General features: G+C 40.8%; 1 protein-coding gene across 5 annotated transcripts in view; it reads right to left on the bottom strand.

Moving 5' to 3' along the window:
• Positions 1 to 17,474, bottom strand: part of CNTN5 (contactin 5) — a 982,104-nt gene that overhangs the window by 522,351 nt on the left and 442,279 nt on the right. For all 5 annotated transcript variants that reach the window (XM_048843558.2, XM_075126897.1, XM_048843549.2 and 2 more), the window contains one exon: positions 12,854 to 12,983. In XM_048843558.2, the coding sequence (XP_048699515.2) occupies positions 12,854 to 12,911 (58 nt within the window). In that variant the 5' untranslated portion in view covers positions 12,912 to 12,983. The remainder of the gene's footprint in view (positions 1 to 12,853; positions 12,984 to 17,474) is intronic.

Raw genomic sequence — 17,474 nt, 5'->3', positions numbered from 1 at the left:
AATCTAACTCATATCTAGCTAGATTACTTACTAAGTTCTAAGACTCCATTCCTTTTCTGTTCCCGGCAAAAGCATCACACAGACAGAGAGAGAAACTTTGTTTCTCCCCCGCTCCAGCTTTGAAAGTGTCTTGTCTCCTCATTGGTCATTTTGGTCAGGTGCCAGCGAGGTTATCCTAGCTTCTTAACCCTTTACAGGTGAAAGGGTTTTTCCTCTGGCCAGGAGGGATTTTAAAGGTGTTTACCCTTCCCTTTATATTTATGATATAAGCAGTTGAATTTCCTTAATTTGCATTGACTATTAACCATCCTATGCCTGTATAAAGTACTCCACTGCCAATGGGATGCATTGTGTTCTGCCTTATGCAGCATCTATTCCCTATATTTGGATCATATGAGTGGGAAGAGTGAAGGGGTTACGTCACCTATCAAGTTCCAAATGTCATTGCTTTTAGTGCTTCGTATCAGGCAGGTGGGAACAGACCCATCTACAAGTACAACTTTGGGAAAATAAAGCCATAATCACTTCACATAATTAATTACTTCTCCCCAGCAACAACTGTGACAATTACTCATTCCATAAAACTTTAATCACATTACGGTGACTTGTTGCAATAACTGCTTAGTTCCCAACACTGTGAATGACAACACTACAATATATTTATATATTTCAAAGAGGAAGTCTTCTGTCAGAGTGTCATCTTTTCTCCTCCACTGGAATACTTAGGAAAATGAGATATGCAGTACCTGAGGAAGAGACTAAAGATGTACTGTTGACAGCATGCAACCAGGCTGTAAGGAACAAGCTTTATGAGGTAAAAAAATTATTTCTGAGGGCTGCCTAGAGCTGTATTGAGCTGAAATGCTACCTCCCACTGTGCTGTTCAGCTTCACTTCATCTAAATGAATGCTAGCTTTTTCCATTGCTGTTAAGAGAAGTTTGTCAGCCACTTTAACTGGCTGTGCTAACGTAATCTACTGAAAGAAATACTAGGAAGCTATTCTACACTACTGTGGGTTGTACCCAGTGCCTTTCTGTAGATTCCTTTAACCCTTTAAAATTAATTTGGGATAAAAATGTAATGCACAGTAATGTATGAAAAGAAACAGATTGGTTGGCCTGCTCTGTGTGAGCACTGGGTAGGGTTGCCAAGTGTCCGGTTTTCGTTCCTGGCCAATGGGAACTGCGGGGGCAGCGCCTGAATGCGCGAAGGCAGCACGTGGAGCCTCCCTGGCCGCCCATGCACCTAGGGGCCGCAGGGACCTGGCAGCCACTTCCTGGGAGCTGCAGTAAGCACCGCCAGGACCCCGCATCCCAAACCCCGTCCCACACCCCAACCCTCTGCCCCAGCCCGGAGTCCCTTCCCATACCCAAACTCCCTCCTGGAGCCCACACCCCACACCCACCTGCACCCCTACCCTCTGCCCCTGCACCCCAACCCTCTCCCACACCCAAACTCCCTCCCGGAGCCCACACCCAGCACACACCCCCACCCCCGCATCCCAATCCACTGCCCCAGCCTGGTGAAAGTGAGAGAGGTTGGGGGAGAGTAAGTGACAGAGGGAGGGGGGATGGAGCATTCAGGGGGAAAAGCCTTGGAGAAGGGTCAGGACAGCACTGGGGCCCCAGGAAGAGGTGGGGCACGGGGCAGTGCTGGGGTGTCGGTTTTGTGCCATTAGAAAGTTGGCAACCCTAGCACTGGGAGAACACGCTTCCACACCAAAATACACCTCAATCCTGATCTGAAGGCATTGCATGTTTAGAGGTAAAGGAGCAGGCCAGTCTCCTTGTCTCATTCAGTGTTTGGCCTCTATGCTGAGGATGCCTATGGAGGTTGTTCTCATTGTATGCAGTATGGACCAGGATGTAGGCAATATGACCAAGTAGTCAGAGTAGGAGTCAGGTATAGTGGGCAGAGCAGGTGTCTAGGTTGGGAAGAAAGCCAAGGGTCAGCACCAGAGTCAATTGCCAGTTACCAGAGGCAGGGGTGAAGCCAGAGTCAGAACCAGGAATCAAAGCTAAGGGTCAGAGCTGAGGTCAGACGCCAAATGCCAGAGCCCAGGGTCAAGCCAGAGTAAGGGTCAGAAGTCGGAGGCCAGGGTTGGAGTCAGGAATGGACACTTCGGATTGGAGGTGAGGTGTAAGGGCAGAAGGAGAGGCAAAGATCAAGCACAGAGCAGAAGCATGGTGGGAACAGGAGCAAAGGCGTGGGTTAGGCAGGAGCCAGAAATACAACAGGAACCAGAAACAGGGTTGGGTACAGAAGGTGGGCACAAGCAAAATCCAATGTAGCCACAAGAGGAAACCACTTTGCTGCTAAGACAAACTTCCTGTTCCTCCTCCTGGTTTAAACAGCACCATTGGACCAATCAATGGAGCACCAATCAAAGCTCCCGTGGATGGTGCTTTGCCTGGAGCTATAGCCCTAGTAGCTTCTCAGCCCACTCCATTTCAGTAGCCATTGGGTGAAAGCCAAAGTGTGGCAACTGACTGGGGACCCCTATGCCTGGGTTCAAGATGTGGAACATCAGATTATGATGCTCATCACCCAGACTAAACTGAGAGCAAGAAACAGGCTTCATATTTTAACAGCAAGCAGTTATTGATAGCTAGGAGGTTCTATATCTCTTAGGCAATGCACCAAACCATCCAGTTCCCCAGCCAGTATATCTTTAACTGTAGCATTTAGAGGGATACTGAACTGCTTTAGATTAGAAGAAAAAACTGGCAATATTTTAATCTGAAGAGAAAGTATCCTCCCGTTTCCAAGTATTTAGATTTTCAAAGATTACTACTCTGCTTAGACATTTAAAAGGGGAAGACACACCACTTCTGTTAATGTATGATACTTTTTAAAAAAATCGGTGTCTAAAAAAGTTGCACTACAGTCTAATATATTAACCCTCTTGTCTATCACCGTCAAAATGCCTTTAATGCAAATCTAAAGGTAGGCATAGGGTTTGTTTGTGAGCCATAACGGTCTTTAGCTGCGGAGAAGAGGCTGTTTTAATTGACTAAAAATTTAATACTAGAAAAATAAACAAATCTGAAATCTGTAAGATTAGGAAATTTCAAGACAGATTAAGAGGTGTCAAATTGTCTCTGTTTACACACTAGAATAGAAATGCCAGCAAATATCCATTTTCCAAACCTTGTGCATGTGCAACCCCCACTGATGTCTATGGGAGTTTCTGTGCAATAAAGAAAGGATCTGTCCTTCAATTAAGACTCGTTTAATTATAATGATGGAAGGTAGGAGGAATTTTCTCATTCCTAAAAATAAAAATGGAGATTTATATTGCACTCCAGGTTAAGTCTGGACCTCTGACAGTGCAGTGTCTACAGTTTTACTGTAAGAAAAAATAGGGATGTAGTAGGGCCATGATCCTACTACACCCACTTTGAAGTCATTGGATTTACACCACTATAAAAAACAGCCTAAGGCAGAGTAGAGTCAAGACCTTAATACAAGCAAGTACATTGTTTAAGTATATCTTCTATAGTTATTTTTGGTTATATAAATTAGCATTAGGTTTATGATTACTATTACTACAAAAACAAATACAGTATTCACTAAATTGTATCACTTTAAAAGCAATGGGAAATAATGTAAAAACACTGTACTACATTACCTGGCCCATAAACGATTTGTGGCACAGGAGATGAATCTTGCAAATGATAAGGGGACAAGGAGGATGAAGAGGGACATTCAATATTTGTCAGAAGTGGCGGAATTGACAATAGCAGCGTGTGTGTGTGTGTGTGTGACAAAACTAATTGGGGGAAGAAGGGGTGTGTTTTGTCATTTCTGCCCCAATCTGGCACTTGTCATGATGGCTGCTCACCTTTCGCTTATATGCTTGGTAAGAGGGGTTTTTTATGATGCCTACAGGTACTAAAAGGAGAAAATAAAAGAACACGGGCTTTGAACATATAGGACTTTTTAAATTACTTGTAAATACATGCGATGTAATTGTAAAGACATTTAAGGCCAATTTATAAAAACAAGATTTTAGGTTTTTTTTTTTTAATAAAACACCCGCTAGACTCCTGACAAAAAGGTGAATGAAATGTAATGAATCTCTGACTGCACACTATTCACCTTTTGCTATGACCTCGATGCTGCAAGGTGCTGAGTGCTTTGGAAGCATGTGACTGATTTTAGTGAAACTACTAATTGTTAAAGTTAAGCCCTTGCTTGGCTGACCCCATGCTGGAGGCCCCAGCACCTTGTAGGATTAAGCCCTGTATATCACTATATAAAAAGAAAACTACATATTACTGTGAACCAATAAACATTACCTGTAAGAAGAAAACAATCTGACCCAGCAAACTAATGGTTTAGAACAATTTTCCAATTCACCTGCTATAATTTTAAATATATTGAGAATATACTTTCCGCCCACATTCCCCTAGGATTTTGAACTCTACCATCCTCTGATGAATTAATGTTAAAACTCACCAGGTATCTGACAACTGTAGACAACTTCTGCCTCCCCCCCTCCTTTCAGATAGAAATAATACAATGTGCAAAAATACAACAAATAAAATTCAGGAGAGAAGTACAATTTTTTTTCCTGACCAACTGCATATTGAACCCAGAAAAATGAATATGTGTCTGATTGTCTGTATTGGGCTCAGGCAATGTGACAGACTTCTCCTGTGTTAGTGCGGGCAGATGTCTGGAAATTTACTTTGCTTCAGGACAGCTTGCAGAGGGGTTAAAGCATGTTTTGTCTTCTCTGCAGTAGAAGCAGCAGCAGTACCAATAAGTTTAACATTGTCTGGCACCAGTTTTTATGTATACTTCTTTCTGGTTACATTTTCCACCTGACCTTCCATATACCAGTTGCCAAAGAAGATGAAGTTCCCTCCTATTTGCCATATTGTCAACAAGGAAGAAAGGTAGTAATTGGACAAGCTTATCAATGACAGACATTCTCTTTTCAACAGTACATCATCCACTTGGCAGAGGAACAAACTCAGTGCTTAATATGTGCCAGGGCTTGCCAGCGCTGAGCCCCGGCACATCTAGGCTTGGCAGTTCATAGCTCCAGCACCTCTGGGCTTACTGCATCAGTAACACAAGGAAAAAATTGCTTAAGCCCCAGCACTAAGTTGCTTGAGCCCTGGCACCTCTTTCATTACAAATTAAGCACTGAACAAACTTAAACAAACTGTCAGCTGTGGCATAGAATGGACTTGACCAAATAGGTGATGGGAAGAAAAATAACCCAGGCCTATCAAGTGTCATCTTTTATATGATTTGGCTAATGCATTTATGAACCTTTAGGCTATGAACTTTAATGCTGACAGTTGCTGAAATTCTGAAAGTAACATATTGAGCAGGCTTGGGAAATATTTGGAGACCAATAGTAATGCTCCCAGTTAGCTATGCTAGAAGCCTCCAGCTAGCCAGATGGAGAGTGAGGGCTATTTTAAGAGAAGAGAACACATCAGCTAAATAGCAGCTGTAGACCAAAAATTTAGGCAGAACACTGAAACTTGCCTTAGTACTGTATCTGCTAACTACTCAGAGGCACTTTTGTAAGTGCCCCTCAGTGTTGTATAGTAGCTGAAAAACTGTTCAGAAAAGTCCAGTAGTTTCTGATTTGGAGCTTGCTACTGAGGGATACAGCATAGATGCCACACTCATGAACCCTTTATATGAGTTAAAAGCTGTGACTGGCATTTTGGAGTTGTCACTTTAGTGAATGGGCATTGCCCCGAGTTATCGACTTCTTTAGCCTTGCAGGTCTCCAGCCACAATGTTGTCCTATCATTAAATATGAAATGCTTCACATTGGGTCTCTCCAGAGCCCAATTCACATGCAGCCAGGCAATATCATGATCTGGACACACTGGAGAAATGGTCTGAAATAAATAGGATGAAATTCAATCAGGACAATAAGCACTCCACTTAGGAAGGAACAATCTGTTGTACACATACAATGTGAAATGGGAAATGACTGCCTAGGAAGGAGCACTGTGGAAAGAGATCTGGGGTCATAGTTGATCACAGCTAAATATGAGGCAACAGTGTAACTCTGCTGCAAAAAAAGTGAACATCATTCTGGGATATATTAACAGGAGTGTTGTAAGCAAGACACCAGAAGTAATTCTTCCACTCTACCCAGCGCTGATTAAGCCTCAGCTGGAATATTGTGTCCAGTTCTGGGTGCCACATTTTAGAAAAGATGTGGACAAATTGGAGAAACTCCAGAGAAAAGCAACAAAAATGATTAAAGGTCTAGAAAACATGACCTGGGAAAGAAGATTGAAAAATTTGGGTTTGTTTAGTCTGGACAAGAGAAGCCTGAAGGGGGGACATGATAACAACTTCAAGTACATAAAAAGGTTGTCACAAGGAGGAGTGAGATAAATTGTTCTCGTTAACCTCTGAGGATAGGATGAGCAGCAATGGGCTTAAATTGCAGCAAGGGAGGTTTAGGTTGGCCATTAGAAAAAGTTTCCTAACAGTCAGGGTGATTAAGCACTGGAATAAACTGGCTAGGGTGGTTGTGGAATCTCCCTCATTAGAGATTTTTAAGAGCAGGTTAGACAAACACCTGTCAGTGATGATCTAGATAATACTTAATCCTACCATAGGTGCAGGGGACTGGACTAGAAGACCTCCCAAGGTCCCTTCCAGTCCTAAATTCTATGCCCTAACTAGGACAAGGGACCAAAAAAAGGACATGAGGGATATATGGTAGATCAAGAAAGAGAAACCCATGTAAATAGCATTCATTGTGTTATCCTGTCATTAGCATTTCTTTACACTTTGAAGCATGTTGACACAAGCTGTAAGAATTATAGAAAAGAATGACAGGGTACCGTAGTCTCAGACCAGCTTCTTTCAATGGTGTCTTGTATATGCAAATAAAAGCCTACTGATTCTATTAACCCAGTGCTGATTAGGTATAATTTGATGTGGTTTTTGTTTTGTTTTTACAAACATTTCTCAGTTTAGTTAAACACTAGAAGATGTGCACATTTAATGTATTCCAAGGTTAGGTAGCAATAATTTAAAGTAATGTTTATTTTATTAAATTTCAACTTGTCTGAACTACCAAGGCAACTGACTGTTAACAAGTCCAATTAAAAAGAAAAAGAGATGCCTTGCTTAGTTACCTGCCGTATAAGCCAAAATAAGTTAATATCCCTGTGTGGGTGCGTACACACACGCACACACACACACACAGCAGATTATTAAAAGAACGGAGGTACATCGTAAAAGAATCCCATAATTCTCCTTCTCATCCCCCTACAATGCACATGCCCCAAAGATGCTGCAAGACACTTGTCATAAATATAAAGGGAAGGGTAAAACCCCTTTAAAATGCCTCCTGGCTAGAGGAAAAATCCTCTCACCTGTAAAGGGTTAAGAAGCTAAAGGTAACCTCGCTGGCACCTGACCAAAATGACCAATGAGGAGACAAGATACTTTCAAAAGCTGGGAGGAGGGAGAGAAACAAAGGGTCTGTGTCTGTCTATATGCTGCTTTTGCCGGGGATAGACCAGGAATGGAGTCTTAGAACTTTAGTAAGTAATCTAGCTAGGTATGTGTTAGATTATGATTTCTTTAAATGGCTGAGAAAAGAATTGTGCTGAATAGAATAACTATTTCTGTCTGTGTGTCTTTTTTGTAACTTAAGGTTTTGCCTAGAGGGATTCTCTATGTTTTGAATCTAATTACTCTGTAAGGTACCTACCATCCTGATTTTACAGGGGGGATTTCTTCATTTCTATTTACTTCTATTTTTATTAAAAGTCTTCTTGTAAGAAAACTGAATGCTTTTTCATTGTTCTCAGATCCAAGGGTTTGGGTCTGTGGTCACCTATGAAAATTGGTGAGGATCTTTACCAAACCTTTCCCAGGAAGTGGGGTGCAAGGGTTGGGAGGATTTTGCGGGGAAGGACGTGTCCAAACTACGTTTCCCAGTAAACCCAGTTAGAGTTTGGTGGTGGCAGTGGTTATTCCAAGGACAAAGGATAAAATTAATTTGTACCTTGGGGAAGTTTTAACCTAATCTGGTAAAAGTAAGCTTAGGAGGTTTTCATGCAGGTCCCCACATCTGTACCCTAGAGTTCAGAGTAGGGGAGGAACCTTGACAACACTGCTGTAGGGAAAACTGTTGGAGTTTGTAGAGTATCATGCAATAAGAGGTCCCACAAACTAGTCAGAGAATCAAATGTTAATTGTAAGACATTTTACCTTGTTCTAGGCTTTGCCATTAATAAAAAAAGATAAATAAACCTTCATACCTGTTTGGTCATGCCAGTTACACAATGCCTGCATACACACAAGTGCTCTTTATAATTAGAACTTCAGCTAAAAAAACTTAACCAAGACCATGCAGAACAAAATTTCCTAATCATTTGCTGTAGGTTTAAATGGTCCTTCTAAACCTGCTTTGAGCTCTAATCTAGTTTATCAGTTATCAAAGCCTCCCTGAGCTCAAAGCCAGGAACAGGCTAGTCCAGACCTTGCTGGTCCTTTATCTTATAGTTCACAATATCTCTATATTGCAGTTGCTCATAAAAAGACGGTTTTACGGTTTCCCCATATCCTTGGCCCAGATGGAATGCAGGCCACAAGTGAAACTAGCCTCCTAATCTTTCCTCACCTCCAATTTAGCTTGAAAAAATAATCTGAAGCAATCAAAGAAACCACAACACAGTAATAACTCCCAGCACCTGCAGCCACTTCATCTCCTTTTGATGCTAGAAAGGAATCCCTAATGCTCAGCCACTGTCTCAAGGTAAATCAGGCTGATCCACAAGCCGCATGGCTCAACTATATCTCCTCAGTAAATCCAACTGGGGATCGTTGATAGCGCTCATTATGTCTAAGTGTCATGCCATTATAACATACACTATACATGAGTGACTGGCTACATTGGCATGTCAACTTCACCACATACGTAAAGGCTCACGTAGCACATATTGTACATCTTGCCAAATATAATGGTTTTACAGAACATAAAGCGTAGAATGCAGTGTGAATTTTATTAAGATTGTAAAACACTTTCCATAATTTATAAGGAAGATTCAATGCCCCCCCCCCATCAAATTCTGCAAAGGAGATGCATTCTGTCTGAAATGTTATGCATGTGGTCTCTTGCCAGAGAAAAACCTTTTATTCTTGCAAAGTTTTAAGTGGCTCAGAGCAACAGTTTATGCCCGATAACTTTGTTTTAGAAGAACTGATATCACTTTTGGAAATGTAACTATTTTTTGCCATTGCAGATTTCAAAATTAGCTTTGATCTGGGAATTCTATATGTATTAACATTCACTCATACCCAGCAAGAACTAGTGCATATTGAACTATGCTGGTGGATAACACATAAGTCACTTGTTACAAAAAACAGGAGTTTTGGGTGCTTTGTAAAATCTCATATGATTGTAGCTTACATTAGGATTCTTTTTTCAGAGTAGCAGCCGTGTTAGTCTGTATCCGCAAAAAGAAAAGGACTACTTGTGGCACCTTAGAGACTCAAATAAATGCTCTAATAAATTTGTTAGTCTCTAAGGTGCCACAAGTACTCTTTTTATTAGGATTCTTGCATACATAACAAGTCACACAGGCTTAGAATCATAGAATCATAGAATATCAGGGTTGGAAGGGACCCCTGAAGGTCATCTAGTCCAACCCCCTGCTCGAAGCAGGACCAATTCCCAGTTAAATCATCCCAGCCAGGGCTTTGTCAAGCCTGACCTTAAAAACCTCCAAGGAAGGAGATTCTACCACCTCCCTAGGTAACGCATTCCAGTGTTTCACCACCCTCTTAGTGAAAAAGCTTTTCCTAATATCCAATCTAAACCTCCCCCACTGCAGCTTGAGACCATTACTCCTCGTTCTGTCATCTGCTACCATTGAGAACAGTCTAGAGCCATCCTCTTTGGAACCCCCTTTCAGGTAGTTGAAAGCAGCTATCAAATCCCCCCTCATTCTTCTCTTCTGCAGGCTAAACAATCCCAGCTCCCTCAGCCTCTCCTCATAAGTCATGTGTTCTAGACCCCTAATCATTTTTGTTGCCCTTCGCTGGACTCTCTCCAATTTATCCACATCCTTCTTGTAGTGTGGGGCCCAAAACTGGACACAGTACTCCAGATGAGGCCTCACCAATGTCGAATAGAGGGGAACGATCACGTCCCTCGATCTGCTGGCTATGCCCCTACTTATACATCCCAAAATGCCATTGGCCTTCTTGGCAACAAGGGCACACTGCTGACTCATATCCAGCTTCTCTTCCACTGTCACCCCTAGGTCCTTTTCCGCAGAACTGCTGCCTAGCCATTCGGTCCCTAGTCTGTAGCGGTGCATTGGATTCTTCCATCCTAAGTGCAGGACCCTGCTTGCATTGCCTTATTTATTTTTAAATTTCATTATCTTCTTCTCTTGCTTTTCCACCTGCTAACGAGTTTCCCCATTGCCCAGAAACATATTTAGTGCATTTATGCACACACAAGACACGCAGTCTCTGTATTCATATTAGGATGCCTCCCCTCAATAGCCAATGCAATAACCCAACTTTTTTGCCTGAAGGAATATTTTCATGACCTGGTAACATAATGGTTAATTACTGAATCAGAATATGGCTGGAAATAACAGGAATTGAATGTCCTTTATCTTAGTGCATCAGCATCCACATCTATTGCCTTACCTTTGAAAAATGTGCCTTTGAGAATATTGAAAATAAAATTCTGAAGCACCTAACTTAGTGGACCATGTTGAACAAAATCAATAGTAGAAAGTATTTGCAGCAGCAAACATACTTCAGTGACTGCAATGACATAACAGCAGCTGTAGTTGCAGAATTATGTGCTCAAATGTCAAAAGGAACACAGACTGTGCATTATTAGAATTACAACTTACTTTGACAATCTGATCCTATCAGGTTCGAATGCAATTTTATCATCTCAGGTTAACTTAAGATCTTATGGTATTAAGTTTTTCAGATGAGATGTAATTTAAGTAGCACCTGAAGATGCTGCAGTTATTGTGACAATTATCTAATGCATTTGAGAGAAACAGACGTGTTGCTCTAAATTATTTATAACAATATATGAAAAATGGTTTTGAAGTAAAAATGATTTATTTACTGACTCCTAACCTGCCACATAATATGGAATAATCCTTAAACAACCAAAAATAATAATAGACTGGGATTTAGTTCACAAATCAGAGATGGAAGAACAGGAGTGTTTTGAATACCTGGCAGGAATAAATACTGAATAAAAACAAGAGAGAGAAAAGCTATTTCGATTAAATATAATGTCTGGCTGATTGGCAAGTGCTTTCAGGATGTTATTCTTTAGCCAAATTAATATTCAATATAAATTGGAGTATTTCAAACTCCGTTCAAGACTTTTTGAATCAATGTTTGACATTTATCATTGCTTATATTTTAAATGTTTTTTAATCTCCTTAGAATCATAGAATCATAGAATATAAGGGTTGGAAGGGACCCCAGAAGGTCATCTAGTCCAACCCCCTGCTCAAAGCAGGACCAATTCCCAGTTAAATCATCCCAGCCAGGGCTTTGTCAAGCCTGACCTTAAAAACCTCTAAGGAAGGAGATTCTACCACCTCCCTAGGTAACGCATTCCAGTGTTTCACCACCCTCTTAGTGAAAAAGTTTTTCCTAATATCCAATCTAAACCTCCCCCACTGCAGCTTGACTCTCTCCAATTTAGTTTCATATGTATCTGAACAGAGAATCGGTGAGGCAAACTGTTAAGACTACTTCCTTATTTGTGTTCAAATTAGCTTCAGAGCACTTATAATGGAATGGTATAATCTGTTGCAGTGGTCAGTATTAAAAAGTTGGAAATGACTGTGGTATCTAATGCCCCAGTCTTGCAGCTGACTGTGTCCAGTTGACCCCATTATCTGTGGGCTCATCAACTATGTGAGTACAGGGATTCCTTCCACATGGAGTCTGCTGCAGGATCAGGGACACAGATTCCACTGTGCAATAATGTGCCAAATATCGGCTTTTTAATTATACAAGGACAACTTGTATAAAGAAGCATTTCTCACATAAAGGATCCAGCCCATAATATTGAGATTGTTTCATCTTTGGTTATCGTAAATGAAGGCTGATCAATAAAAATACTTTGGAAAAAAAAAACAATTTCTGGAAACTGGGAAGTTGAAAGAAGATAAAGCTAGGACAGATGAAAGATCAATTCTGGATAGCATAATATCAAATTACAGGACTCCTCACATGGAAAGATTAAACGATGATCGAGTAGAAAGCCACACAATTTGTTTACTTTAAAAGATAATACGAAGTTAAAGCCAAGGGGAAAAAGCTCAAAGGAATACTGTTGCAGGCAAAAACAGAATCATTAGTGTATATCAATATAACACACATAGTTTTAGAAAGAAAAATCAACTCCATCATTTGTTTCCAGACACAGAACATGGTAAGAGTTTGAGAATTTCACAGCCCAGAATCACCAAATAATGCTGCAGTTATCATCCCTTTCAAAGCAGTTTGCTAGATCATTTTTTTCCCCAAGCAGATTTTTCTCACTGAAGCCGTAAAAATTAGGATATTCTTTTGTGAATGGGCAAGTGACAAACTCTTCCATTCTTCCTTACAGATTAAAAGTAACCCTGAGAAACATTAAGATAAATGGCAAGTGGGCAATACTTGTTCAACTTTGTATTAAGCGATTATAATCTTAATATATAGTTGATAACATTAATTGTTTTTGGTTAAATGCTAATTGACATGGTTTGTTCATTTTTCTTTGCAGTAATTTTGCTTTTATACTTCCATTTTCTACTTGTCAGGAATTCTTAAACCAGTAACACAAGGTTTTGGTTTACTTACCTGAAAGACATCCAGTGAGTGACAGAAACAGAATCAGTCTCCATGATGACCACATCATTGGTCACAAAGGTCTTGAGTCCCCGTTTGTGTGATTGTTAGCAGCTTTGACGTTTCTTCATTAAAGCTCCGTCTAAGGAGGTAGAAGACAGTCTCTGTTAAGAGAAGTAAAAACCTCTGGCAAAAATATGATAGGCTATTCAAAAGAAACCCTAGATCCTAGTGCAATCCCAAGAGCTCTTTACGTAAAGTGGGAGGTGACATTTTGAAAGGGAGGTATTTTGAGAGAGTCTCAAGAAAAATGTAGTGTAGCACAGTACCTACCTATGTTAAGAGCTAAATTGTGAATGTCACTGTGTAGCTGCACTGGAGATTAAGGAGCCTCAGTTCTTCACCCCAAAGGCAGAGGTGTGTCACGGCCCTGAATTCCTGTTCCTCCTGGAGCCCAGAGTTATAAGTGCACACTGCATATTTCATCAGCAGGTGTCACGAATACAGCTGAGTATTTTCCCCAGTGTCCTTGAAGCAATCTCTTGGTATTTTCTAGAGGTGGGTGAAATAGTTGCAAAGAACAACTAGTTCACCAAATTCAATCACTTCCACTGCTTACAAATTGTGCCAAAATAGGTTGCAATCCCCACTAATTTTTTAGGTTTCAGAGTAACAGCCGTGTTAGTCTGTATTCTCAAAAAGAAAAGGAGTACTTGTGGCACCTTAGAGACTAACCAATTTATTTGAGCATGGGCTTTCGTGAGCTACAGCTCACTTCATCGGATGCAGTGAGCTGTAGCTCACGAAAGCTCATGCTCAAATAAATTGATGAGTCTCTAAGGTGCTACAAGTCCTCCTTTTCTTTTTACTAATTTTTTACTGTTTGAAATCTTGTGGTGGATGTTTAATACAAGCGCGGTTTATAGAAAATAAACTCTTCTTTTTATTTACCTTATTCTCCCAAACTGACACCCACCCCATTTTTTTTGTCTTTTGCACCCATCTGTTCAGACTTGTCTCATACCTAGTTTGGCAGATCTCTGGGGAAGAAACTCTTCCTGCTTAGAGCCCTGATCTCTGATTATGGTTCCTAGATACTACTGTAACAATTACAACAATGTGAACAGATTGCAACCTACAGATTGTTCACTGCATTGCTTCAGGTAGTCAGCATCCACAATTCAAATGTCCAGTTGGTTTGAGTAGGGCCACATTGGTATATTTCTGTTCCATGATTGGATGACCTTTCCCTGGCTATTCTGCCATAATTGCTTATAGCTGGACTATGACAGGCCCTTATGCAAGTGAACTCAATGAACAATGAACTTGAAGTGCCCGGGTCCCCATCAGCACCTGCCACAAGAGCAGTCCCAGAATGCAGCATTCTATACTGTGCTCTGGGCCATTTAGGGAGGGAATGTGAATCACTCCCCTAACTCCCTCAGACTCAATGTGGTTCACTTACAACCCTTAATTCAAACCATTAGCTAAGTGGCACAGTTTAGCACATCAACATTTCCTGTGTGGTGACCTCACTCATTCATTAGAATAATCACAGAAAGTGGATGCTGAAGGGGTGCAACAGATTCAAAGCAAAATCATTTAAATTCTTCAAAGAATGTACAAGAATCTTTCTGCCACATCATCCCCTTTAAAATGCACTCTTAACATCTCCACTTGTGAGCTACATTGCCAATCTCCCCTCTTCTATACATGCACAATCCCACACACTGCATGAGCAAGGAAAGGCTGCATTTATTTATATACTGGGAAAGTTATTCTTGAAACGCTCTAAAGGTGTAATTTGTCAGCTCTCATTTATATAGCAGGCCAGGTGCAGCACTCAACACAAATAAAGATTCCCAATTTGGGATTGTTCTTCCTTTCAAGTAGCTTAGACTGGGCATACTTAATATGAGGTCTACATGTTAATATATGCTTCTCTGAAATAGAACATAACTGCAGCTCATCTTAACTTCCATAGGGAACCCTCCTCAATTAATTATTAATGCCAGCTGCCTTTGTTTTTCACTTCTGTGATAATCTGTGTTTCAGTCAGTATGTTCCCTGGGTAGGGTGAGTTATCTCTTTCAGCACCCTCTGCTGGCCAGACCGATGGGAAATAAATATTTTCATTAATATTTAACTTTTTTTTTCCTCATGGCCATTTCTGTTAAAACTCGTAGAATACATCATTCCTTTTTTATTTTGTTCTGCAATGCTATCCCCATTTTTATAAGGCACAAAGCAAAAATTGTAAGTAAAAGGTGATTTTCATGCAAGAACAGGGAAAGTGTTTCCAGGCCTAAAGGGACGTGTGAGACTATTTCAAAAATATTTCTGAAATGATAGTGATATTACTAACAAAGGAAGCAGTTGAGCTCTAAATCATACTATGCACAATATTACTTCCTGGTTTGTTGTTAGCTCAAAAATTCCTCAAAAACCAGAGGCACATTTTCATTTGGGAAAACTAAAAATATAAGTTTTGGTTCAGTAGAGGAGTAGCTAGATAAAATTCTATGGCCTATGTTATACAGTTGGTGAGACCACTAGATGATTTAATGGTCCCTTCTTGGCTAGAAGTCTATGAAACTATGAAAATAAATAACTGCTGTTAAAAATGGAAAACAAATGTTTTGAAAAATGTATCCCTGTTTCTCAAAGAATTTTAAAATTGGATTTTTCTAAAAAAACCTCTGTAGCTGCTCAGAAAACATGATGAATTTTTCATGAACATTTCATTGAAGTTCAATGGAGCTATGACAGTTTGCACCAGCTGCAGATCTGCCCCAAAGACTTTTTCCAGCTCCAAACTGAAAATACTTCACTGTGACCTACTTACCCAAACCCTACCAAAACAAAAACTCAATTCTAGTGAACAAACTTAATAAAGTAAAAACAGGTTGTGACACCCATGGAGTGGCTCAATAATCGTTTGTGAATTCTGTATATTGACCTGGTTACTGGGATACTTACTGTAGGCAATAGAGGGTTCCCGGGTTGGGCAGGGGGTGTGGGGGGGAGGAAGGGGTGGACAACGACGACCAAGAAAGACAGGAAACAATGTCTCACAATAAGCCATTCCTCAGTAAACACTTAGGGGTGTTAAGGGGTGTTAAGAGTCAATGCCTGAACTTTTAGATTTGAAGATTCTACCCTTTTGACAAGCAGACCAGCCCAGAAACTGACAAGGGCAAAGGAATTCTGCCTGGATTAGAAGAATTTCTCACTCTCTCTGAAGAGAGGAGGAAACTGCTTGGGGAAACCAGACTGAGACAGTGCACTCACTGGGGTGTCTGAAGAAGTTAAGCCCGCCTAGATTGTCATCAGGGGATGGTAAGATAAGCGTGCAGGTAGACTGTTTTACATTTTTTTCTCTAAATGTTTTGTTCCTACTATTAAAATAAAGAACACTTTGGTTTTAAGGCACTCTGATCACTGTACATCACTGGTTGCAGACTCCTGAAGGGAAGGACCACAGGTGCTGCATCCAGTCAGACCTGGGGACAATTGATCCACAGCATACTGTAGGCTAGAGTCTGGTCTAAGAGAGGGAGAGATGAGGAATTCTACTCTATGGTGTTTATTGTAAACGTTTAGAGCCACTCTTCAGGGTGGTCACAAAGGGCCATACAGCAAGGAGGTAAGGGTCCATGTAAACAGCATATAAAGACGGTCTGCAGTTCCCCACAACCATGGTGGGCTGGGTCTCTAATAATCTCTACACACTCCAGGGGAGAAAAGGCACAATGCCTTGTACCTGAGGTGGGTGCAGTCAGAAGTTATGTTCACACTACAAGCTAGATGTGCGGTTCCCCTTCTCTTGTACGCTAGCATGACCAATTAGCAAGAGTGAAAAAGTGAAAAATTGGGACACTTTTTTGGGAGGGTAGGAGGTGGGGCTATAGTTGACTATCTAAGACAAAACCCTTAATATCAGGATGTCTGGTCATCCTAGTGTACAGATACTCACACTAGCTATCGTCAAGCTAGCACAAGTATAAATATTAGTGTAGCTATAGCAGCATGGACAGCTGCAGAAGCATGGATTAGCTTTGCTGAGTATGTACCCACCAGTTTCAGGTGCGCTTGTGCGTGGCACAACTAAGCTGCTACAACCCAGCCTACCGTGGCTACACTACAATTTATACTTTTGCTGGCTCAATGAGAGCTAGCGCAAGTGTGACTATATGAGCAATCACACCCCCAGCTCTCAGAGTAAACATAGCCAGGGAGATCAGGAGGAGGGAAGAGATGCAGCTAGCCTTGCAACTGGGACACAGTTCAAAATTAATTTTGACTGATATACATGGGTTAAGGTTTTCAAAAGTTATTGTTTTGGGGTGTCTCAGTTGTGAGATACCCACATGGAGACATCTTAAAAAGACCTGGTTTTAGAAAGTGCTAAACATCCGCCCTCTGAAAATTAAGTTTTTCAAGCTGGGCACCCCAAAAACCAAAGCCACAATCATTACTTTTGAAAACCCATATCTTGGGTGTGATCTATTTTTATAAAAACTGTTGATTTGAGAAAGCTAATTTAACTTGGGCAGTATAACAGCTTAGAAATCTGACTGCACTACTGTCTAAAGTAGAGTGGGAGAATTTTCCAGGCCATTAATCCCAGAGT

Source organism: Caretta caretta, chromosome 1, assembly GCF_965140235.1.
Source record: "Caretta caretta isolate rCarCar2 chromosome 1, rCarCar1.hap1, whole genome shotgun sequence".
Classification (NCBI taxonomy): domain Eukaryota; kingdom Metazoa; phylum Chordata; order Testudines; family Cheloniidae; genus Caretta; species Caretta caretta.
This window is presented reverse-complemented; position numbering and strand designations above follow the sequence as displayed.